The sequence below is a fragment of the Colobus angolensis genome, unplaced genomic scaffold (assembly GCF_000951035.1).
Source record: "Colobus angolensis palliatus isolate OR3802 unplaced genomic scaffold, Cang.pa_1.0 Scaffold20, whole genome shotgun sequence".
NCBI classification, from domain to species: Eukaryota; Metazoa; Chordata; class Mammalia; order Primates; family Cercopithecidae; genus Colobus; species Colobus angolensis.
The window spans coordinates 6,674,468-6,698,473 of record NW_012115155.1 but is presented as its reverse complement, the minus strand read 5'-3'; the positions used below and the strand labels follow the sequence as shown (position 1 = coordinate 6,698,473).

General features: G+C 39.5%; 1 protein-coding gene across 1 annotated transcript in view; it reads right to left on the bottom strand.

Moving 5' to 3' along the window:
- CNTNAP5 (contactin associated protein-like 5) overlaps positions 1-24,006 on the bottom strand; it is an 886,807-nt gene that overhangs the window by 464,010 nt on the left and 398,791 nt on the right. Inside the window, exons 5-6 of the mRNA XM_011941654.1 lie at positions 18,329-18,532; positions 5,228-5,412 (exon numbers count right to left, since the gene is read on the bottom strand). Coding sequence (XP_011797044.1) covers positions 5,228-5,412; positions 18,329-18,532 — 389 coding nt within the window. The remainder of the gene's footprint in view (positions 1-5,227; positions 5,413-18,328; positions 18,533-24,006) is intronic.

The following is a 24,006-nucleotide window of genomic DNA, read 5'->3' as shown; positions in this document are numbered from 1 at the left end:
CTGCAGGAGCAGTCTGCTTCCTTTGGAGGGTCTGTGGGTCCTCTGGGCTTTCCTAATGTATTCCTGCAGTCTTTCTGGAGCAAAAGTTCATGATGCGAGCCTCCACATGCTGTTCTGCCTGTCCGAGTGGGAACTGCAATTTAGTCCTGCCTCAAAAGTGTGATTTTTTTTTGAAGTACTTTTTAAAGTTCTTGGGAGGATGATTATATAGTGTTTTTTTTTTTTTTTTGGTGAACAGTCACATGGTTTTCAAAAATTTTACATAGACAAAATTTTTTATATGTTTTAGTTCCGAGTTGCTGGATTTTATGCCATTCCTAGAAGAATCTCCAACACTCTTATGTTTAAAAAATATAATCTCTATTTAAAACTTCTGTGAAACTTATTCTTAGAGATTAAACATCTATGTATTTTAAAATATTCAGTTCAATCTAATTTTTTGTTTGTGTTTTTGACTAAGAATTTTCATTGAAAATATATTTTGTACTTTGTAAAATGCCTTTTCAGTATCTATTAAGTGATAATATATAAATCAAATATGTATGTGTGTATATATACACATTATGTATTTGCGCGCACATATATACATTATGTGTGTGTGTGTGTATATATATATATATTTTTTTTTTTAAGAAACAGGGTTTTATTCTGCTACCCAGGCTGGAGTGCAATGGTGCTATCATAGCTCACTGCAGCCTCAAACTGGGTTCAAGCCATCCTCCCTCCTCAGTCTCCCCAGTAGCTGGGACTACAGAAAAACCACCGCGCCTGACTCCTAAATCATATATATTTTTCAAATATGTTTTCAACAGTTTAAGAGCTTACAAAATAGCTCTGTAAAACAAGATTACTGAACACTCTTGATAAGAAAAGACTTCTTGGATTACAAAAATGTTAGAAAAGAACAATTTTTTCTAAAGTCCTAAAAATATCTTTTTTCTCAAGCCCTTCTGCTCCAGGCTGGAAGTAAACTGAGCTGCTACAGTCTTTCCCTCGCAGCATTTGGAGAAGTCACATGGGTTAAGTGATGTAAACTGAGAAGACATTGAGAAGACATTCTAATGAGAAGTAAAGGATCACATTCTGCCTCTTTTTTTTATTTTTATTTTTTTATTTGTTTTGAGAGCATATTCTGTGAACCCTTGTCTGTTTGCTTTCTGGGCAGGAAGGGAAACAGACCACTGCAGACATCTTAGTGCAGCAAAGTTCACGCAAGTTGCTTTATAGAAAGTCATTGTGTCGTTTGATTGATATCCCTAAGGTACTATAAGATGAGGAATGAGGCTGGGCGCGGTGGCTCAAGCCTGTAATCCCAGCACTTTGGGAGGCTGAGATGGGCGGATCATGAGGTCAGGAGATCGAGACCATCCTGGCGAACACGGTGAAACCTCGTCTCTACTAAAAAAATACAAAAAACTAGCTGGGCGCAGTGGCAGTCCCAGCTACTCGGAAGGCTGAGGCAGGAGAATGGCGTGAACCCGGGAGGCGGAGCTTGCAGTGAGCCGAGATCTGGCCACTGCACTCCAGCCTGGGCCACAGAGCGAGACTCCGTCTCAAAAAAAAAAAAAAAAAGATGAGGAATGACAGCTACTACCTTTTCTTGCCATTATTATTACCACATCATGGTAAAGAGTGAAGAGGAACATAGGTTTGCATAATTATATTTGCTTTGGTATAAAATTAGATAGGGTACAGAAGTATATATCAGAGTAGTACATGCTCCAAAAATTAGTCATTGGCACACAAAGACATGACTGTCATCTTCTACCTGGTGATATCCAGGCCTCATTTGTGCACATATGGGTGCCTGGCAGAAAGCAAATCAATGTAGATTCTCATTGATATGCAACATTGTGATAAAATAGACCTTAGATTTATATATCCTGTTTAGCTCCATTCCTTCCAACAGGGGTGCAAATTTTGCTTCTGGATGACTGAAGTTAGAAATTTTTATTTCCCAGATTTACACAGCCAGTTAGTGGTCATGTGGTAAGGAGAACACAGGGTTTCTACACCAGGGTCCTTTCATCTCCACACAGACTTTGGAGTGAATCTTCAAAGGCTGGAGGCTTCTCCTGACACATAACTCTTGTCTTCCAGTACAGCTAATGTCAAACGCCGCTATTACAACCAATCTGTCTTCTTTTATGATCATTGGAGGAAGCTGGCTGAACAATCTGGAGAAGACTTGAATTCCCTAAAGCAGAGGTTGCTTTGGAGGAACGTTTCAAGGTGTCTCTTTCCTAGGGAGCACGTTTTATAAGGCACCAAGACATTCGTGCACGCCCTGAAGAAATCAGTTCTAGCTTCATCGGATTTCATTTCCCTAAATGCTGACTTTCACTGTAATGTCACTCGGCTATGATTTCATACAGATTCCATACACAAGAGACAAAAAATAAGCAGACATGGGCTTGTAATAAACGTTAAACCTGGCAACAGAGTGAATTTTAGAACCATCTTCTGGGACATTAAAGGGAAAATATGGGGGGGGAATGACGAGGTGATTTTATAGCTTTTTTTTTTGCTGCTGTTGTTGTTCTCTTTGAGTTTATAAAAGATATTTCTTTTATTTTAGGTGGTTCCAATATTGAGTGTGTTCTTTCATCAATCAATTAAACAAGTCGACAAAGGAGAGCGATTGATATTCACAGATTTCCAGTTTTCAGCAACTCAAAAATATCCACCTGTTATCTTGTATTCTGAGTCAAAGAGAGACAAGTTCTTTTTTGAAGTTAATGAATGGCATATTTTATCCACAGTCTACTAAACTAAGGTTAAGATCAAAAGAGCTTTCTTATTCTCATGATAGTGACTGAAAAAATAAGTCCCGATTTTTCAATTATTCATCTCCACCTCCATCGTTCTATTATCTATCCCACTAGTGATTGAAATTGTCTCCTAGCACGCTGTCCAGGGTGGGACACGGGAACACACATACACACACACAGGTATGTATGTGTCGGTATGCCATGACTGTGTATCCAAACATAAGATTATTTTAATGATATTAACAATGTGTAGCACACAATTTATGAATAATGATAAAATATGCAATAATCTGTTATTGTAAGTTCTGTACAACCAGCTGAGTTTTATAGAAAGCTTTTGCTGACCTTTGTTGAATGATTTTATCTGTAGCACATAAAGTCTCTGTCATATATTCCTTTTGAAAAATTTCTTTATTTCCTTTACAACCCTTTCAAAATGTAAAAATTAGTCTTAACTCACGCATCATAAAAAACAGGCCTCAAGCCAGACAAGCCAGGTAGTTTTCTGACCCCTGGTTTACACAATCCACAAAACAATAAAGCAGTCCTTGATTTGTAATGTATGTCAACCTCTGTGGTATAAGTACTTCCACTATGGTAGACGTCAAGCTGTCAAAGGGATTTCACTGAACATGGAATTGGGGAGAGCTGTGTGGTAGCAGCCCAACATACAGTATCCCCACAACACAGAATAGTCATGCAATTCCTCCAGAGCACCTTTAGTTAACAGAGACAGCAAATCAATATAGTATAGTGAAATAATCAGAAATCAATGAGTTTATTAGGTTTTAAAACTAATTTCAAGTTTATATAACTTAATTATTAGTAGTATTATTTTTAAGACAGAGTCTCGCTCTGTCTCCCGGGCTGGAGTGCAGTGGCACAATCTCGGTTCACTGCAAGCTCCGCCTCCCAGTTTCAAGCCATTATCATGACTCAGCCTCCTGAGTATGAGAGACTACAGGCACCCACCACCACGCCTGGCAAATTGTCTGTGTTTTTGGTAAGGACGGGGTTTCATCATGTTAGCCAGGATGGTCTCTATCTCCTGACCTCATGATCTGCTGGTCTCGGCTTCCCAAAGTGCTGAGATTACAGGTGTGAACCACCACGCCCAGCCAACTTAATTTTTAATAATGGCTAGGTTAACCAAGAGCTCACAAAAATTTCTGAAAATCTACAACTTGAAACTCATAAACTGGTAACAAGCTGACTCAAACACACCACTGATGGCCCATTCTTTTGAATTCCATAAATACTGGACTGCTTGACATTTTTTTTTTTTTTTTTTTTTGAGACGGAGTCTCGCTCTGTCGCCCAGGCTGGAGTGCAGTGGCACGATCTCGGCTCACTGCAAGCTCCTCCTCTCGGGTTCACTCCATTCTCCTGCCTCAGCCTCCCATGTAGCTGGGACTACAGGCGCCCGCCACCTCGCCCGGCTAATTTTTTGTATTTTTAGTAGAGACGGGGTTTCACTGTGTTAGCCAGGATGGTCTCGACCTCCTCACCTCGTGATCCGCCCACCTCGGCCTCCCAAAGTGCTGGGATTACAAGCGTGAGCCACCGCGCCTGGCCTGACATTTTTTAAACCACGCTCTGGCATGCCTCCCCAATCTTTTCACCCTATTCTTTCAAGACTTAGCAGCATGTCCTGCTAGAAAACTTGTGCCATTTTTCAAGGTTGAATTAAGTGGCCTGTTTCCTATAGAAATATGAAATTTCTATATTCCAAACCTTCAGTGACAGGGGCTTCATCCACTGTAGCCTTTACCTCCTTGTTCTGCAAGGGCTTATCTCAGTTTCTCCAACTCAGAGACTGAATATTTATGGCCCAGCAGAGCCTGGTGTACAGCAGGGGCACAATATGCATTCCTTGAACTGAACTACTAGCAAAAATGGCGAACTCTTGGCTGCCAGTTTGCAGAGCTTTGTGCAACTTTCTTTGTATTGTAGAACTGGTGCATTTCACGGTACCTCTTCTATAAGAGAGCAGGGAAGAAACAGCTCGCCACGGTATTAGTCAAAAGTTTGCATCGGAAGAGTGAAAGCCAAAGGGTAGTGTCTTGACTGCAGGTTTTAGATTCCATGGGTTTTGTTTATAATTTAAATATCTTTCATCACCACAGAGAACTGAAGTCTTTTTTTTTGAGGAGGTACATAACCAAGAGACTAGGCAGTGGCACAGAAAAGTTACAAGCAGGAAAAAAAAAAAAATGAGGAGACCTGCTGACTTTAAAATGCACACACCTGCTGTCTTGTGGTTTAACCCTCACTCCCTCACTGGTCAGATTCTCTGGCTGCACGCCTTTCCATCCATCTGGCATAGATGGAGGAAGTAAGTCCCAGGGTAAGACTCCTCAGTGCCCCACCACTTCTCTCAGTTGCTCTGCTCACTGATTCTCTTGCTGCGTTCATTGAAGCAAGGGGCCTGGGAGGTGCAGGGAGGATCAACTCACCTCATAGTCAATGTCTAAGGCGTCCGTCTCGCCCTTGGTGCGGAAGTGCTGTGTGTGCTTGTCCACCGTGAAGTTCACCTGCTTGCCCACCCGTTCGATGAGGACCGAGTGCCAGTGCTGGTCATCCAGGAGGCTGCCCAGGGTGGCAGAGGGCAAGCTGCTGCTGAGCCGTGCTTTGCTGTCATCTGTAAAGAGGGGAGGAAGGCAGGATGATGTCTGTGTCCAAGGGCAGCTTTGCACACCAGAACGCTCCACAAGTAAAGGCAGCTATCTCTGTTCTAAAGGCAAAGAATGATGCCTCCCTACAGACGAGGAACTGTGCTGGTCCTGGGAAGTAATAACAGGCTTTGCCCACAGATTCCAGAATCAAATTCAATATGCATACCTCCTTCCGGACAAAATAGGGCATGTTTTCAAGACTTGAAAACATAAATAATAAAAGGAACTATGTCCTTATGGCTACAGAAATATGATTGAAAATGGCGATTGTGTTTTTAGAAAGAATGAATATTCTTTGAGTTTGAATGGTTCTTGAGTGGAGAAAGCCAGTTAGGAGCTGTGCCCAGGAGGAGGAGTAAAGCCGGGATACGTAAAGGGAAGACAGCTAGTAAGTTTCTGGGCAAAAGCAGCGGCAAGGAAATAATCATCCCATATGCCATGGCTGAGTACCTACTGTATGCATGGCACTTAGGAAGAAATAACCTTCATCTTTAATCCTGTAAGGGAAAATTATCATCTCCATTTGACAACGAGGAACCCTGAGGCTCAGGGAGACGAGGCATGCATGCCTCAAGTACAGTCAGGACTTGAATGTAGGTCTGCCTCATCCTTTTTACTTTGACCACAGCTATGGATCATGGCTCAAGTCATACTGTTGAGGCTTTAGCTGCTGTTGAATTTGGAAGACCCCTTTGAGAAGACATGAGAGACGCAGCTGGAAAGGCATGCTTTGCAATCCAACCTGCCTGGTTCCCCCTCCCTCTCCTTCTCTCTCAATTTTATGGAAGTCCCTGGCTGTACCCTTCTACCAAAAAGATTACAGCTTTTATCTTCCCCTGCGGAAATTGCTTCAACCTTAGCAAAATGAACAATTAAATAGAACTAACGTTTGTGTATATATACATCTTCAATTTTTGCAACATTTTATACATTAAGTCCCTTAGTAACTGAAAGCTAAATGTCTCTCTCCTCCCTCTTGGGAAGTGTTTTCTCCAGTACAGCTGCAGCAGCCTGTTCAACAGTGTGACGTTCAGCAGGCAGGAGCTGCCACTTCCCCGAAGGCTGCTCACTCCCACCTCCAATACGGCCCAAAGCACCATTCCCTTCACTGAGTAACTTGGATGCTTCCTATAGGGCTGGGGGCATCAAACTTATTGTAATTAGAAAAGTGAAGCTGCTGAATTAATAGCTGACTTGGTTTCATGGGTTTATTCACTGTTTGTTCCACAGCTTCTTAGTTTTCATTCTTTGATGGATTATGCTGATGAATTAAAAGATATTTTCATTTTTTCTCCCTCCCTTTCTTTCTCCTATGGAAAGGTATTGTGAGTCAGGTGCAGTGGCTCACACCTGTAATCCCACCAATTTGGGAGGCCAAGGCAGGCAGATCACCTGAGGTCAGGAGTTTGAGACCAGCCTGGCCAATGTGGTGAAATTCCATCTCTACTAAAAATACAAAAAAAAAAAAAAAAAATTAGCCAGGCAAGGTGACAGGTGCCTGTAATCCCAGCTACTTGGGAGGCTCAGGCAGGAGAATCGCTTGAACCTGTGAGGTGGAGGTTGCAGTGAGCTGAGATCACACCATTGCACTCCAGCCTGGGCCAGGCCACAAGAGCAAAACTCCATCTAAAAACGAAAAGAAAGGTATTGTGATCTACCTGAGCTGGTCACAGTGACAGGTAATGTATCAAGAAGACACGGAGTTTAAAGGTATACTGTCCTCTCTGAAGGTCTTAGTGTAGAGATGCTAATCAAATAAATCTATAAAACATATGCAGGTTTCCAGCACTTAGTGCACAGAGCCATGGAAATGCAGAATGTGGTGCTGTGAAACCCTCCTTATGCAGCAGAGACAGGTTGAAACCTGAGGGAAGGAGGAGCATGGTTGCAAGGCGAGGAGAAGCAGCAGCCAGGGATAGAAATGTAGGGGAGCGTGGCCCAAGACTTCCAGCGACTGAGTGCCAGGAGCTCGTCAACCTGGATTCCATTATCCAGGACTTTGTATGCTAGGTTACATGGTTTACATCTTTTTTAAGAAATGGAACGTTGAGTAGGCAGAGGTTACAAATGCAGATTACTGTGTTTTTTTGTTTGGTTGGTTGGTGGGTATTTTTTGTTGCCGTTGCTGTTGTTGTTGTTGTTGTTTTTGAGATGCAGTCTCCCTGTGTCATCCAGGCTGGAGTGAGTACAATGACATAATCTGGGCTCACTGCAACCCCTGCCTCCCGGGTTCAAGTGATTCTCCTGCCTCAGCCTCCAGAGTAGCTGGGATTACAGGCGGGGGCCACCACATGAGCCAAATTTTTTATATTTTTGATGGAAACGGGTTTTCACCATGTTGACCAGGCTGGTCTCCAACTCCTGATCTCAAGTGATCCGCTGCCCCAGCCTCCCAAAGTGCTGGGATTACAGGTGTGAGCCACCACGCCCGGTCAGCAGATTACTTTTAAGAAAGGTTATTTTGGCAGTTGTGTGGGAATTGGATTAGAAGGTAAAACTGGCTATAAGATTGGCCATAATCTGGATAGATGGGGCATAACGGGGCTCAGGCAAGAAGAGCACAGGAAGAATGGGATCCAAGTAATCAGGAGGCGTGGCAGGAGGTGGCCTCCAGCTGATGGAGATAGAATAAAGAACACCACCACCGCCACCTCACACACAGTTTCTATTTATAAGATGAAATGATTCAGGAGCTAACATTGGCTGAAGGAAACTTTATGCTTTATAAACTGTCAGTTCTAGATGTAACAAGGCAGGTAGATTTAATATTGGAGTTTTCACTTTGAAATTGAGCTGCATCTCACTTTTTTCTTAAAATAAGAAAGGCATTGAACAATAATTTGTTAATAATAAGTCCAAATTCTAAACATTTGAAAATTTAAGCTCATTATACATCACACACACACAAACAGACACACCACCAACCACCACCAACAACAAAAAACAGGGCAAGGAATTACACCGTTTCTCCGACTTGTTTGTTCTAGGTGCTGTTTTTGTGGGCTTTAATGATCTCCTGAGTTCTTTAATAGAGCCAATAATAATAATGATTAAAATAAAATATTTTAATATTTTCCACACTATCCTGCTTCAAAAGATAAATTTTATAAATATTATGAATCAGTCAAACTGATTTTATTTTTTATGTAACTTTGGGTATAGTAACACACCCTCCCTCCCTCCCTTCCTCACTTCCTCCATCTGCTCATCTTCCATAGCCCCAGGTAATCACTGCTGTTAACATCTTGCTCATGCTTCCAGAAAAATATTGTATGCAAGCATCAAAGATAGATTTTCTTTATTTCTACTCATTTAATGTTTTACCCTGATGGTAAAATAGAATGTGCATTTATCTCCAACTTTCCATTTTTATTTAATCTATCCTGAAAATCTTTATCAAAATATAAAGAGCTTTCTCATCCTTTTTATAGCTGCATAGTATTCCATGCTCTAATATATATACATGTATACATATAATATATATGATCTATATACATGTAATATGATACATAATTATATATGATCATATATATGATATATAGAACATATCATATTTCACATAATGAGCTCTTAGTGATACAAATTTAGATGTTTCCATTTACTTTAGATCTCTCAACTGTTGAAGTACTTTATTATGTGGACATTATCTTGCTTGGGCACAAGCATATTTGTAGCATTCATTCTTAGATGAAGAACTGGAGGACAAAGGCTTTCATGTTGGCAGTTTTGACAAATGCTGCCAAAATGTCCTATATAAAGACTGTGCCCATTTAAATGCCTAGGAGTGCCTTTACCACAGGCTTGTCAACAACATATGGTCTAGCGTTAAAATTTTGCCCGTCTGGTAGGTTAAAAAAGTGTATTTCTGAGTAATTTTAATATGCATTTATTTTAATAAGAATGAGGTGGAAAATCTTTTTAGTTTTATTTCCTTTTCTTTGAACTGTCTCTTCCTATATTTTGCCTGTGATATGAATTTTGAAAATATCTTTTTGCCTTTCTTTATTTGTTTTTTGATGTTGTTTTTCTGTTTTTGTTTGTTCGATTGATTTTTTTAATTCACCACTCAGGTATTTGTGCATTGTGAACAAATCCATCATTTTTCTTATAAATTCTGGATTTGTATCATAGTTTAAATGGTTCTCCTTATTCTGAGATCACTGAAGAATTCTTCTAGTTTTCTCTACTTCCTTTCAACTGAAATTTTTGCTGATGTACTGTATGAGGCACAGTTCTACCTTTATGTTTTGAGATGGCTACCAAATTGTCTCAGTTCCACTATTTTAAAATCCTTGAGTGGTCTTAGTGAAACAGATTGTATAACTTTCAAATGGCAGGAGAACACTAGTAAGTTGGGTAGGGTGGTATCTGTTACGTTGACTGGATCAAGGCAGTCTAAGTACATGATTGGGATCTTCAAATCCTAAAGCTTCCAGTAGTAGGTTATGTTGGTTGTTGCTCACTGTACCCTTCTTGCATGCACTGACACCATCATCATCACCATCTCAATGGACAGGAACATCTCCACGGTGTAGAAGAGTGGCAAGCAGAGCCAGCATCAGTAACCTTACCTTTACCCTCTTCAAAGTCTAATGTCAGTCCTTTCTCTCCTGGGTCTTAACTTTGGCTCAGAAAGTTTGCTACTCTCATTGCATCCAACAGTTCTGTTTCTTATAATTTTAAGACTTTAGGAAAATAAAAGTACTTCTTCTTAAATAAATAGTGACTACCTTTCACTTACTGCATCTAATGAAACCATAAACTTAATTAACATACTTATCATTTTATGCAAAGTAGCTCATGAAATTTTTATGAATACTTAGAGCAATTTGTTGACCTTTTCTCAAAAGTGGATTAGCATTGCTCCTTATTTACATTTTTCATTTACTTAGTGCATATATATATATATATGCCCAAAGATATATATATATATATATATATGCCCTTGTTTACATTGTTCATTTACTTTGTGTGTGTGTGTGTATATATATTATATATATATGCCCAAAGATAATGCAAAATTCAGTTCCACCAATTTTATGGAGAAACATTTCAGTTAGTATCACGGGACTTAAACTAATGTTCACAGCTTTTTGCCTAGTAATCCACTTTCTGCAAATGTATTCTAAAAAAGCAAGCTGAAATGTTGTGGAAAAACTTTTAAGTGGCTAGTGATTTAAAAATTGCACATAATATGCAATGATTTGGAAGGAGAAAAAAAATCTGAGTACATTTAGGTAGATTCACTGGATGAAGTATTATATTAAATAGCCATCAAAATGATATTTATAAAATACTTACATTATTTCAAAAGTATACTCAGTAGTGACTGCCCTTTTTGATAAAATTAAAAGTAATATTTAATAAATAGAATACTCAATAATTAGACTATACTGATTTAAAATATACATGAGCAGAAGACAAATGTACAAAATACAGGCTAAATACAAGTCTGGAAAAGGCACAAATAAGCACTATGTGTGGGTAAAATTGAATAATGCATTTACCACAATCATTTTTTCCTTTTCTCTGTATTTTAGAGTGAGCATACCTATTTTGGATAATGAGAGAAATAAACTTAATTAAAAACACAATCCTGACACTGCATAGTATATTTGTTGAAGACTATCTATCAGAGATGTGTAATTATTGAATCTCTTGGGAATTACAAGTTACTTATTAATTAACCAAAAAGGAGTACCTATGGATAAATCTCATCACTCCTTCTCCATTATATAGTTATTATATATCAACACTCAGATACCTTATATCAAAACAAGTTTAGTGAAACCTGGTTTGGTTAAAAAATTGGGAAAACAAAATTTCCGCTCTTCATTAAAAAAGGATGTTTAGAATTGTATTTTTTTTTTTTTTTTTGAGACGGAGTCTCGCTCTGTCGCCCAGGCTGGAGTGCAGTGGCCGGATCTCAGCTCACTGCAAGCTCCGCCTCCCGGGTTTACGCCATTCTCCTGCCTCAGCCTCCCGAGTAGCTGGGACTATAGGCGCCCGCCACCTCGCCCGGCTAGTTTTTTGTATTTTTAGCAGAGATGGGGTTTCACCGTGTTTGCCAGGATGGTCTCGATCTCCTGACCTCGTGATCCGCCCGTCTCGGCCTCCCAAAGTGCTGGGATTACAGGCTTGAGCCACCGCACCCGGCCTAGAATTCTATTTATGAGAAGAGTAGGATGGTAGTCCTCAGAAATGTTTCATTTTCCATAGAAATTTCCATTATGAGAGATCACAAAACACTTAATTCTCAAGAAATCGTCAAACTCTTGATCTTAGAATATCGATTTTAAGTTTTATCTCAGTGGCATTTGAGGTTCAATTACTAGTTTTAACTAGTTTCTAATTTCTTAAGACAAAGATAAAAGTTTTCATGGGCAATTGTGAAGGACAAAAACAATAAAACTAGACAGAAACTAACTTTGGGATCAGAAATAGATAAGGTAAATAATTATTTCTAATGAAATAAAACTTGTTTTCATGTGGTTTAAAATACAGTTAAAATGAAATAATATATATACTACCCAAGGCCCTAAGAAATATAACAATTTTTATAGGAAGCTTGAAATGTTTGCAAAACATGTTTAACTTTATCTATTTATTCTCTTCCCTCCACCTCAAGATGCTATGGATAAGCATGCCAATTCTTTCACCCTTACTTAGAACTCACATTTTCTGGTAAAAGGAATGCATGTTACACTGTTTTCACCCAAATGCCTTGTTTGATTAAATCTTCTTGCTAGGTCTTATCTGAACTGTTCAAACATGGATACCACTTTAACTTTCATAATCTGTGAATTTCAGACAGCCTGGGAAAAAGGGGATGGAAACTCTCTTGTTTAAGATTGTATTTGAGCAAAAAAAAAAAAAAAAAGTCATTCTTGAAAAGGGTTTGATTCACTATTGATAAAACAGGTGGCCACTCATGTGAATTCCCTCATGCCTGCCTCTATCAGATCATCAGAATCAACTTTTCCACCCACCTTTAATTTGTCAGATTATCAACACCAATATTCACTTGTATTTCTTAAGCTTCTCACACAAGTTAAACACTTCACATATGTTGTTCTAATTATTCCTGACCATAATAACCCTGCAGAAAGGTTAATCTCCAAGAAGCCACAAGATTTACCTAAGGACTCAAAGAATTGGGGTTACAACCCAATTCTATTGGACTCCAAAACTAAAACTCTCTCCACTACTTTTAGTGGAAAAATGGATACTCTCATTCTCTCTCATTTCTTATGCTCTTACTCTCTGTATCTCCCATATACACATGTAAGTTATGTAGCTTAGTAGGAAGGGAAGACGTTAGTTTGCAAAGGAATTTAATGGATTATAAAACAGAGAGCTGTAGAAAAGTAAAATGGGGCAACACTAAGAAGGGAGGACATGACACAGAATGAGAAGGCAAATTGCACCTCCCTGTCCCAGCCAGTATTATAAAGGTACTCCCTTTCAACTTGGTTTGGCAATATGCAAGGCTAGTGAATGGTCTCCTAAGTATCTAAGTGAGAGCCCTGGAGAAAATAAGAAACGGACAGGAAACAATGTGATTTCAGTGGACTTGACCCTCCATCCAGAGCAAGTCTCTATGTTTCTCTAAAGCAATGAAACATGTGTCCTTAGTTGTTAAGAAATTTCCAAATCGTATTGACTAAAATCACTCTCCAGATTTAGGAGTTGTTGCTCTACTGTGGTGTCTAACTTGTGTCCATCTTCTGTGACTTTGCTATCTTCGAAAACATTATCTTAATACATTTGTTATATGATTTCGATGATGCATAGTTTTTTAATTTCCAATTAATATAACCAAGCTAAAAGGTAAGTAGAAATAACTGTTTTACTAGGTTGAGAGCCTCTTGAATATAGATACTGATAAATCCAACTTTTAACCCCCAGTGCAGAATTCAGTGCGTTATTTACTGTACTTGTTTTACCTATTCTTATTACATAATGACAGATTTTATGAAAAATGTGCATTTCATCCCATTGATTTTTTGAATGAAATACCTGTTTGTCTCCCCTCTCCATAATAAAATCTCCAGATTGCTCAAGGTTGATCCTGGATCCCTCTGATCCTTTTTGATCTCTCCATTCTCACAACTTAACACATGCATATTGTCTGCCTGATATTTAACATTTTTTAGAATTGTTTCATAATTTTTATTATTTGTCTTATAAAAGTTTATAACATTCTGGTGATTAACATCAGAGAATTGGGGGAGGATTGGATAAGGCTATAATCCCATATCTACAGCTATGCAGCTATGTGACCTTGAGCCACTTACTGGGAATCAGGGACCAGCACTTCTTCATCTGTTAATGGGTTTGGATATAGATTGTAGGATTGTCATGTAATTTAAATAAAATATGTATTTTAAATGTTTAATGCAATGCCTAAATGTGGGCTCTCAAAAAATGGCAACTGAAAAAAACTTTTATAGTGTTTAGTACAATTTGAGAAACATGATAAACATTCCATAAATATGTGTGAGTTGGCTGACTAAAATGCCTGAGTTTCAAAAGAGCTAAATTGAATGTTCATTTGACTCTTTGGATAATGGAAAGAACTTTCTCTGGCATCTCAATGGTTGATTATGCAATCACGTGCTTTGGCGCCTGAACCCTGTACTCAGCTCCCGGGTGCTCCTCAGATGTTTGTTCTATTCTAGGAGCCTCACTTGAGTCTCACTTTACTACAGCCCTATGTATTGGGGATTGCATAAACATCCTGCCTCAGTCAAAAGACACTGGGCTCTTGCAAGGATGAGTGACCTGCATGTACTATTGATGTCTTCTTCATTCTTACAACAGTTCTCTTGTCACGTAATATCTCCGCTCTTTGATTCTCTACCTGCATGAATGGGTTCAGACTATTGTAATTCTGCAGAGGGCAGACTGCCATTGGCAATTTGAATGAGATGTGTAAAAAGTGAGAAAGGAAACATGTCTAACCCCCTTATGGATTGAGAGAAGAAATCTCTTTCCCATTTAGTAGTTCTGGGAAAATACCAATGTTCTACTCTAAGAAAGTAGGCAAAGAGGAACCACATAGTTCAATTTCTCCATAGAACTGTCTCTACCCAAGCCAGACACAGTAAGGGTTAGGGTAACTATGTAATGTAAATTGGATACTCATCAAAGAGCATCACTAGAAAAGAACACTATGTATGGCCACAAAGCCATCCCGAGCAACTGACCATGGTGCTGGACTTCTTCACTCTTAGCCTGAATTTCTGAATTGCAAGTAACTGATTAGAAAATGAATACACATTTGAATGAAGAATTGTCACTAAAGGAGACACGGCTGAAATGTCCATATAAACTGGAGAGGGAAAAACCAAAACTCTCTTTATTTGACCAGTGCTATTCGTTAACCTGTTAACTTGAATCCTGCCTCTCTTTCTCTTTGTCTCTCAGCTCTCCTATATTTCTCTTGCTTTTCTGATTCATTTTTTTAACAGAACAAACCTGATCATGGACGTCATACATTCTTTCCCCTTTGAGGCTATGTGACAACAGGAAAAGAAGAGTATTTTAAAATAATATTTAAGGAATTCATATAAATAACTAAGATAAATATTGAAAAGATACTAAAATGTTAATAAAAGAGATAACCAGGTTGTAGGAGTTGGGTTTTTTCCTTTTTTATATTATTTTCAGTTTTTTTTAAACTGATATATATTTTATAATCTAAAATTAATAGCAAAACAGCTGGTTAGATAGAAGTAGACTGTAATGGTAGCTACACTAACCACAGTCTGTGTAAATGGGACAAGTAATTTATCCTCTTTGAGCCTATTATTTCATATCTGTAAACTGGGGCTAATGCATACTTATGCCATAGGTCTTCCTTGAGGATTGGACTGGACCTTACCCCATTGTGGACCCTCTGTAAACAGACCCCATTGTCAGAGAGAGTGGTGGATCATGGAGGAGTCAGGAGTGCAGACTCGAAGGTGAACAAGCCCGACAGGAATAATGAAATTTGTGATGAAAACCCTGTTTCTAATGTACTCAATTTGCCTCAAGCACCTACTTTAGGAAGGGGTTCTCCTAGAGGCTAGAGATACAGAAATGAACAAGGTGTTATCCTGGTGTTTATAAAACTTATATTATAGATTTTCCACTGTGGGCAAAGCAAAGCTATTATCACTCCCGTTTGCTTAGTGCTTCCAGAAATCTTCTAGCTGTGATGAGGTAGGAGGGGCTAAAGTACTAATCTGTGGCAGTGTTTCTCTAGCAGAGGAACCTAGAAACTTATGCTATTTAACAAGTATCCTAGGTGACTGCTTAAAACAGGTAAGTACAGAAAACACTCAACTGTGGTAAACCAATAAAAAGGAAGAGCTGCAGAAACAGATAAAAAAGATGAAGACATTTTTAAACCATGCAGAACATAGCTAAAATATATTCTTACTACTTAATCAATCACTAAGTAAGGTTTTACTTAATTACTACCATGGTTGGAAATATAGAGAAGACAGAAACTGGGAAGAAAGACTTATCCTGCCATCTATGTATCGTAGCAAGGAGTCGGTGCCATTCATCTTAATATTCCATTTATGTTCAGAAAAGCCAGCATAGTTCAGGGTGAGGCATTCAGATATTGTTGGAATAAATGAGCAATACTGAGCTTCTATTTTTGGCATTTGTCCATGTTATATCATTGCTACAGAAAATGTATTTATAGCGTTCTTGGTTTTCATGTCCATACTTCGCAAGACAAGTCATTAGCCCCAGATTAGAAATAAGGAAACTGAGGCTCAGAAGACATTCACCGTAATAAATCACATAATAAATAAAATAAAAAACATAACATAATTTGATGGGACATCTGTAATGAAAACAGAATGTGTTACATGACCATATCTATGCTATTTCTACCATTCACACCATGAATGAATCTGGTTTACACATTAGATTTTGTATGTGGGAGCAGAGTTTTGGATGTGAAATGCCACACCTGAATTGGGAATCTAAACAGTAGTAACTGAAAGATTTCTCAATGTTACCAGTAGAAGACACCTGCTTTACTATTGATAAGTAATAACAACTTTACCCACAACTCAAAATGCTGTGTGAGCCACTTGTAACTGGGAGGCTCAGCTTCATTCATTTGATCTCCTTTCTGGAAAACTGAAAACCAGTTAATGGACTGATGCATGTTCGTGTAGTATTTGGACACCCAGCATTCAGAAAGTTCTGATGCTTGCTTCTTTAGTTATGGTAATTACAACCAATGAGGTTACCAGCAAAATTGTTTACCACTCTCTTCTAGGTGAGATTCTACTTTTAAAGGTATTTTGGTGTGTACTTAATCTATTAGGTATCAATTTTGAGTTAAACTTTGAAATCTACAGATTCTTTCTGCTATCCCTGCCTACAGTCACCATGGGGCCCCAAGAAGACCCTCAGAAATGCGTCAAAATAAAGACCTTTGTTCTTTGGTTTGGGGGCACTAATATTCATTCTTTTTTTTTTTTTTTTTTTTTGAGACGGAGTTTCACTCTGTCACCCAGGCTGGAGTGCTGTGGCCGGATCTCAGCTCACTGCAAGCTCCGCCTCCCGGGTTCACGCCATTCTCCTGCCTCAGCCTCCCGAGTAGCTGGGACTACAGGCGCCCGCCACCTCGCCCGGCTAGTTTTTGTATTTTTAGTAGAGACGGGGTTTCACCGTGTTAGCCAGGATGGTTCTCGGCCTCCCAAAGTGCTGGGATTACAGGCTTGAGCTACCGCGCCCGGCCTAATATTCATTCTTATGTCTCTCCAGCTAATTGCTAAAATTTATTTAACTTTTTTGTCAATTTTCCATGCAACTTTTTTTTGGTCAATCTTCCATGCAATTTGATGTTACAAATTACATTTTGCAATTTCTTTCCTTCTTTACTATTTTATAGTAAAGACAAAAAGATAACTATTTTCCTCTCCCTTTAATATTAGGAAATATCAGATGGGAAGCAGGGAGTCATTCTTACAAAAAACAATCATTTACTTTTTTTTCAGCTTGTCTCTTTTTTCCTTTCTTTCTTTTTCCTATAGAAGAGCGTTTTTGTTTTGTTTTGTTTTGCTGTGTTTTGTTTTTGTTTTTTTGTGTGCATCCTTGGGAACTGTGCTCCTGCCTTTTGCACTCAACTTATCCTTCCTTCAGAAGTGCCTTTGATCATGTACAGGAGGCTGGGCCTCTCTCCCCTTTCTCTGGGATAAGAAATTGGTCACAATGAATGCGACCTGCCTGTAGTGCAACAGGTCCTGATGGGCGGCAGCCCACAGTGGGAGGCTGTGCCCTAACTGTGTGGAGGCAGGAGGGCATTCTGTACTAAGCTTCATGGAATCTGGTGAGTCTAGGACTTACCCTGGTACAGCAAGGGCACCTAAATAAAATAGTTTCCCTTAAAAAGACATGGGAATGCCTAGAAACTTAGATTTTTTTGCTCACACTTATGGTCCCCTCTTCCCCAACACAAAATAACCCAGAGCAACCAAAATGTTTCTCCTTCATTTTTCCTCTGAAACTTAACTTTCTTAAATGTACTTAATAGAATAAATTCTGAGCAAGCCTCCTTATAAAACGTGTGTATACTTAAACTTGTGAAAGATTGTTTAGAGTTTGAGTTACTAAGAGAATTAAATGGATAAATACGTAGTTAGGTCAATAAATACATAACAATGAGTTTGCAACTCTCCCTACATATCAATGTTATATTGTGTCAAAGAATGCTATACATGCCTTAAACATTTATATCCCCACCAATATTACTTAGATTGTGCTCCAGTGAATTCCACCAGATACACTGCAAGTGTCAGACACTGTGACCTGTGGAGTAAAGGGGCTCTTTATCCCTTGGCATTGGAAGGGGAAGTCTGAGCCTACCCAAGTTGAGGTGCAGAGAGAGCCTCCCCTTCTGGAGTTCCAAGGTGATGTGGTCTCCACGCTGACCTTCTCCATGGAACAGGACCCCATCTCCTTGCATGCTCTTGAACTTCAGGGAGATCACATCTTTGAGAGTACTCATCAACTTCTGATTGAACCTGTACAGAAGTGAGCTTCGGCCATCAAAGTCAGCAACGTCTGATTCTGGGAACAAAGAAGGAGCGGGAGAGAAAACTCAGTGCATATCATCAGGACTGCTGTTCCTGTTTCCCATATTAGTTTGTGTCCAGTTCACAGAAATGTTCTTGAGATCTGCCAGGTCTAGTCTCAACAGGAAACATGTAGACTAGAACCAACCTAATTAGACTCAAGGGAATTATCCATTTACAAGCAGTCACCACACACTGAGTCAAAGTGAACTGATCATCAGTTTAGAAGTAAAAACTCTCATTAGTGGTATGTCAGCTTTTGCTGGAGGGGACAGGGTGAGAATACCGCAAGTACCTATGTCTGGCTTACTATGTCAGATGGCTTAGAATAATCTCTCATGATTTGTCTTCCTGACAGTCAGAACCACTTCATCTCCTCATCTCAGACACAACATTAGAGATGAAAAATAGATATAATTATGATGCCAACTCCACATAGTACTGTCTCCCTAGAAGGCTGTGTTGAGGAGGATTCTGAGGCTTCTACTGGGTTCAGTGGAAAAAAAAAAATACTCAGCAAAAGAAGACTCGTATTTGAACCAAGAGGGTAAATGTACTATATTCCTGCCGTAACTGCCTTATCTGTGCTGGTGATATTTATCATTTTAGTGTTTTCATACAAAACATTCAATTCATTATTGTCAAAGCAAAAAAAAAAAGGGAAGGTCAAGTAACCATGATTTAGATAAACTTATGTAACAGGTATGTGCAAACATACCTGACAAATTATGCCAAAAATCTAATAGAGATTCTATTTGGAATGTGTTGTTCTAGGTTATTTTCATGGTTTTTTTTTCTATTTTTTAATTACAAAAACTTCTATAATGAGCTTTTATTGTAGAAAAAAATGTAAGACTGTTTAATTATACATTGAAACTGATTCATTATATACCATGTTCTGTGGGTGGGATTGTGGTGATTATGTGGAGGGGGTGGGATTTTCTATTTAAAATTGAGTACCCAAGAAAACTCAATTTTTCTATTATCCATCATGCAATTAAAATCCTCAGCCTGAGCATACATAAAGATATTGTTTTTTTCACCAAGGATCTAGAAACATTCTTTGTGAATCTGAGGTTCTGAAATGAAAAGGAAAATGAAATAATACTTTTCTGTAATTAGTTTTAAGACCCAATTTCACAATTTATTTACACGGAATGAAGTGATCCCAACCAAAAGGTTGCTGATGGAAACCTAGACTTTAAAAAGAAACTGTCCAAGAGACTTTCACAAATGTCCACCTTTCTCGGCACCTCCCCTCCCTAACTCATCAATGCATTTATGCCTGTTTTCTCAGCTAGGATTCCACCCAGACCAAAGTGGGGCCACAGACCAACAGTTGCCACCACTCATGGAGCAGTGAGGACTGTGATACAGATAAGATAATGGATTCTCAACTGTGATGACCATAGTTTGTTAGCTGGGTCACCTTGGTCTAAGGTGATTGTATTATTTATAAGATGAAGACAATTATATACATTAGAGAAAACTGCTTTGAGAAGTACATGTGCTAAGACTTACAAAGTGATGACACATCCGTGTGAGCTCATTGTGCATGGCACATTCTTTGTGTTAAATCAGTAATAGATAGGAGAGGTATTAGTAGTAATTGAAATAACAGGAATCCTTTAGTTCCTATCGAGGCTACTCTATTGGTTGGCACCCGACCTTCTTACCCCAAATGATGCTTTTTCAATGTTGATTCATATATTTACTGCCCAAGGATGCCAAGGTAGCCCCAGGCTTCTTGTTCGGTCATGTTTTGGCTTCTCACACTCTAGTTGAAATTACTGTGTGCACAGCGCGTATGTCACTATGTACGCAATATTAATATTCTCTTCTGATGGCTTCTACTCTGCCACTGCACCAGATTGTGGAGTAGGAATTGGGTCCTAGGTAGGCCCTCTAGTGCCCAGCAGTGAGTAGAAGGACCACATAGTGTCCCACAGAGGTTCTAAAGGCAAATGCAGAGATTAATGCTCACAGTAATGCTCACTGGACTGACTCAGTTCAAAGGGGGTAGATTCAGACAGGGTTTCTTTAACAATATGTAGGAGTTACCCCAGGGAAAGGAGGGACCCAGTGTCTCCAGGAGGGGGAACAGAGGCATGAGAATGTTTGGTGCATCTCAGTACTGCAGGAGGACAGCGTGATGGAGAACGGGCAGAAAGATCTCTAGCTCCCAGTGTGGCATTTCTTGCAGGCTGAGACATACAGCACATGGTGTGTCTTTGAAGCAGTAACTCAATCCCATCATTATTCATGGATGCATTCGTCCCAGTCCCATAGATGGATATCGCATCTGAACTCTGGGTTTCTCTAGCACTGGGCACACCCCTCTATTTTTGTTATCACATGCCATGTGAGAATCACAGTCCACAAACTGTATACATCATGTCCACTCGCTCGTACCACTCTTTATCTTCCAGCCAGCACCAGCACTGAGCACAGAGTCTGAACATGGCAGGTGGGGTGCCGTGTGTGGGGAAGTAAAACCACATGGAGGAAATCTGCCTTTGGTTCCCTGGTAAAGACATTAAACTAAGGAGAGGAGCCCTCTATACAGCAGCTCTACTACTCACCAAGTGTCTGACTGGGGGTAAGTTTATGTCAAAACTGTGGGCCTCGCTTTCCATCCTTGTAAAATGGTGCATTACAATGTATTCATTTACACTTACAACTGATTGTAAGAATGCAGTGAGAGAATTTGGATTAATATTTATATAAATAAATTAAGTATTTATATAAATATATTTACATATTTATATAAACATATTTATATAAACACACATAAAGATGTGTGTATATACATACATATATATACACTTTTGACACTTTTTTGTCCAAGCAACGGTTATGGATAAATTTACGGAAATATAAATATTCATTATGTTTCTGCTATTCCCCCATCCCTCTTCATTTTATAATGTCATACTCCAGTGTACTTGGCTGCCAGGACCCCTCATGGAGCCCTGAGTTCTTGGGTCAAGTGCTGAATTCCAAATGTTTCCTTTTCCCAGTCCACTCACTCACTCACCTCCCTCCCCATTCATCATCGTTACTATGATCTACATTCCATTCCCTCCAATGTCTGGCTAGTCTAGTGACTTAACTAAGGATACAAATGATGGCAAAGGGACATAGGTTATCTCTAAGAAAACACATCTTCATGTTGTCATAAGACCTAGAGAAAACGAAGCCAATCAGCAGAACAAGTCTAACAGAGCTGGGTTTCAATTCTGGTTTTGCTCCTTTGGGGGCAGGGTTGGTTGGAGCAACTTTCTGGATTTCTCTGAGCCTCCTCCTATCTGTGTGATGGGGCTTATAGCAACCTACCTTCAAAATCATTGTGAAAATTGCACAAGCTCAGACCTGAAAATACAAAGGCGTTCGATAAAAGAAAGTACTCGGTAGTGAAGATTTTCAAGCATGGCATAAAGATGTTATCAAGAACTTGGTGTGAAAAATTCTGTTTGGGTTTGGGATTCGGTAGCCTTCACATCACACTGAGTAGGCGTGAATTCACGCCCTCATCATCATTGCCTGCTTTCCATTTTCTATGAATAGTTTCAGAACTGCCTCCTGGATTCCACTTTTGCTATCTTCATCTGACACATTTTTTTTATCTTTAAAAAGCATGCGAAACACACACTTCACCATTGCTAAAGTACTTCAGTGAACTTCCTTTGCCCTGAGAATTAATTCCAGTCTCCAGGACCCCACATGATCCCGCCCTGTTCACCTGTCCCACCTCATCCTCTGTTCCTTTCTTCAACCCTCACACTGCTCCAGGCATGCTGTGATTTTAGGGTATGTGTATATGCATGTCTGTGTGGGGCTGGGATCATGTGTGTGGAGCCCACATCACAAGCCCTGCAATTCTCTAAGTATTTTTTGCACATGAACTCATGTAATAACATCAATTAACCTTTGAGGATAATACTGTTATTATTCCCACTTTACAGATAAGAAAAACATGGCACAAAGAGGTGAAGAGGTATGTAATGTGCAAATGCCAGGGCCAGGATTCAAATATGCCCTGTCTGACCCACCTATGCTGAATCCACTGAGCTCTTTCCCAAGCACTACCCACTCGGACCATGATGCTCAGCTCATCAGTCAGTTCCCACCTGGCCCTTTTTCTAAGGGGTCCTCCATCCCTGTTAGTCTCCCTCTAAGCACCTTGCCATTCTCTTCGTAATGCACCTCGCAATTGGATTAGATGCTCATCTGTTTTCTCAGTGGTTTATATTTCAGTTGTCCAACACATCAGTGCATGCCATGAGGACAAGGGCCAGATGTACACTGTTTGCCACATTAATTCAGAGCCTCACACTGGACCCAGAAGGGTATGCCATTCAGAACCACTTGTGAAATGAGCTGTGACCCATCAAGGTGCCTATGCCCAAGTGTGATGCTGCCCAACTGTCCCCTGAGCTCCTGCCACATCATCTATTTCACCATTCAGAGCCAGCTGACCATCCACACTGGGAGAGTTAGTTTCTTCTGCAGGCCGTGCTCAGCCACTGGAGCTGTGATCTGCGTGTGACTCACACATGCTTATTGGTGCAGAGAGGATGCATGGCCTTTAGTGAGAACAGAATTAGCCTGGTGGGAGTGCGGGAGATTTCCTCTGACCACTAGGATCATTTCCTCTGATCACACCTGATAAGGGCCAGACTTGGCTGTTCTCAGAGATTTCAGCCAAATACTCTGCACCTCCGCAATATTAATTACATTGCACACAACAGGCTCCAGTCATTTCCCAGATACAGAAACAGGTTTTTAAAACTTTCAAAGAAGGATCAAAGGTTTCCCCAACTGAATACTTCATACTCCTTCCTAGACATTAGGAATACTCAACACTCCCAACTTCTCTTGGAAAGCAGATTTAAAATGATAATAATAAAGACCCACATGGTTATAAGGTTGCTGTTAATAAAAGATAAACTATTATATGCTGCTTTTTCCTCATGAGGTAGTATCATAACCACTTTTTCTGGATATCTCTTTGGAACTTAATTTGCTGCATGGGGTCTGGTGATAGAAATCAAAATCTTTATTTGTGTTGTGCAAGCATCTTGGCAGATTCTCTTTTAAAAGGAAACAAAGGAAGTGTGTAGAAAGGAATAAAAAGGGTAGACATGGGCTTTTTCTAGCAGATGGGAAATAGGTGATCACTTCATAACTAATTTTAAAGGTACCCAAAACATAAAACTGAACATATCTCCCATATTCTCTATCACAACTTCTCTAACACACTTGTGGAGATTTCTTTCTCTGAATCCATTCCCCAGGGGAAAAGGAACTAATTAGCACACATTACCTCATTTAATGTTCTTAGTGGCCCTGAAAGGTGCATATTTTTCCCCATTTGTAAAGTGGGCACACCAAAGCTCAAAAGCCTGTGCCTCACTCAACGGCACACACCAGGAAAGGAGTTGTTTGACACTGAAGCCAAAAAAAAAA